Source organism: Poecilia reticulata, linkage group LG9 (assembly GCF_000633615.1).
Source record: "Poecilia reticulata strain Guanapo linkage group LG9, Guppy_female_1.0+MT, whole genome shotgun sequence".
Classification (NCBI taxonomy): domain Eukaryota; kingdom Metazoa; phylum Chordata; class Actinopteri; order Cyprinodontiformes; family Poeciliidae; genus Poecilia; species Poecilia reticulata.
The window spans coordinates 236209-238227 of NC_024339.1; the positions used below are offsets into that span (position 1 = coordinate 236209).

The window sequence follows — 2019 nt, forward strand, 5'->3', positions numbered from 1 at the left end:
TGGCAGAAAATACTACAGTATATAGCCTGAAATGAACAAGCTTGTGTCCCTGCAGCCTGCATAATGTGTGTGATTCGGTCCCTGCGTAAGCCGGACAGAGAGAACTTCCGGGTCAGACCGCTTGCTAAAAATGAAATAATGAAAACCGAAATTGACAGCTCATTTTCTTTATTTTTGCAATTGCCGTTTTTCTAATTTTGTTTTAAAAACGAAAAAACAAAAAAGAACACATGCTTGTTTGGTTTTTCTAATTTTATTTTGAAACAAAAAAACCAAAGAACGAACCATACACGGATTTTAGACAATCACTTGTACTTGGTTTTACTTGATTATTACTAAAACAATATATCGATTATAAGTTTGTGATTTGTTTATTTTGTTTGTTTTCCCCCATTTTAGGATTACTGTGCACAGCAGCAGCAGACAGATGTTTATCCTCTCCTTGCAACAATGGTGCCACATGTATCGACCACRGGGGTGAATATGTGTGTCTGTGCACCAAAGGACCAATCTGGTTCATGGGTAAAAACTGCGACGAACTCTACGATCCCTGTATTTTTGCACCTTGCAGCAACTGTACCAGTGAACTTGGGACGGATCGGTTCACCTGCCAGTGCCCAGATGGCTTCACAGGGAACACATGTGATCAAGATGTAGATGAATGTCAGAGTGACCCCTGCAGTGATGTTAAGTCCAACTGTGTGGACAAAGTCAATGGGTATTCGTGCCACTGTCCTCTTGGTCTGGGAGGTGACAACTGCCAGGAGGACGTAGCCACTTGCTCAGAGGAAACATGTCAGAATGGTGCTACTTGCCTGAACATCCCTGACCAGGGCCCTCAGTGCCAATGTGCTGCTGGATTCCAGGGGAATAACTGTGAGGAGAATATTGATGAGTGCTGGTCTGACCCCTGCCAAAACGGAGCCATCTGTAAAGACAGAGTTGATGGCTACCAGTGTTTCTGTGTGCCTGGATTTCAGGGCTATCATTGCGACCTCGAAATAAATGAGTGTGCCTCACAACCCTGTCAGAACAGTGGCACATGTCTGGATTTGGTGGATCACTACATGTGTGACTGCACTCCAGGTTTTAAAGGTAATGTAGTCATGTAGGTTTTTAAAAATGATGTGATAGATTCATGAAATGTTTCATAAACTCTTGTAATATTCAGTTTTTGCTTTTAATTATTAGTGCTATTAAGCTCTGACACTTTGATACARTAGCGTTAGTATGTAGTTTGTATGACAGYGTACATTTGCTGACCACTCAAAATAACTCAACACAGTCATTGATCTCTAATGCCCCCTGCCAACTCCACTCATGCAGTCAGAATGGTGCTGATACCACAAGTTTCTACTGTGACATAGAAAAAGAATCAAAACAGACAAAACAGAGGTATCTATTCTGAACTTGATAACATAAAGTTTGGATTGGTGTTCTTTTCATAAGAGATTTGTAGCAGCTACAAAACCACATTTAACTTGTGTATAATTCATCAAAAAATGAAAATGTGTTCACTTTGCAGGAGAACACACATTTTATCTGTGATGGATACTTGTCAGTCCTGCTGTTGTCATGGGCTTAGTGCTGCACATATTCTTAGATTATGAAGCGTGATGTTTGTTTCATTCTCTCTGATTCTCTGCAGGCATCAACTGTGAGGAGGAGATCGATGAGTGTGAGTCTCTTCCCTGTCAGAACGGCGCCACCTGTCTAGACCATGTTGCCTTGTACTCGTGTGAGTGCATGGCAGGTTTCCAGGGCCAGGATTGCGAGGTCAACATTGATGAATGTGCCAGCATGCCTTGTCTGAACAGGGGCAAGTGCAATGATAGGATCAACAGGTAAGATTACGAAAAGCCATGCTTTTATGTTTCAACTCATGACATTTTGTTCTCAGACTTTCTCCAACCTTAACTGTGACTAGACCTGTTGCTTGAGCAAGAAGTCAATAATCACCTGATAAATTAAAACAAACCATATAATTTCCATTTGCATCATTTATTGTTTTTGTCTTCT

The 2019-nt window shown here is 41.2% G+C and overlaps 1 protein-coding gene across 1 annotated transcript in view; it reads left to right on the forward strand.

The window, feature by feature from the left end:
* The window catches only part of LOC103469613 (crumbs cell polarity complex component 2), a 49349-nt gene that overhangs the window by 11208 nt on the left and 36122 nt on the right, over positions 1 to 2019 (forward strand). The window contains exons 2-4 of the mRNA XM_017306519.1: positions 400 to 477; positions 572 to 1095; positions 1649 to 1844. Coding sequence (XP_017162008.1) covers positions 428 to 477; positions 572 to 1095; positions 1649 to 1844 — 770 coding nt within the window. The 5' untranslated portion in view covers positions 400 to 427. The remainder of the gene's footprint in view (positions 1 to 399; positions 478 to 571; positions 1096 to 1648; positions 1845 to 2019) is intronic.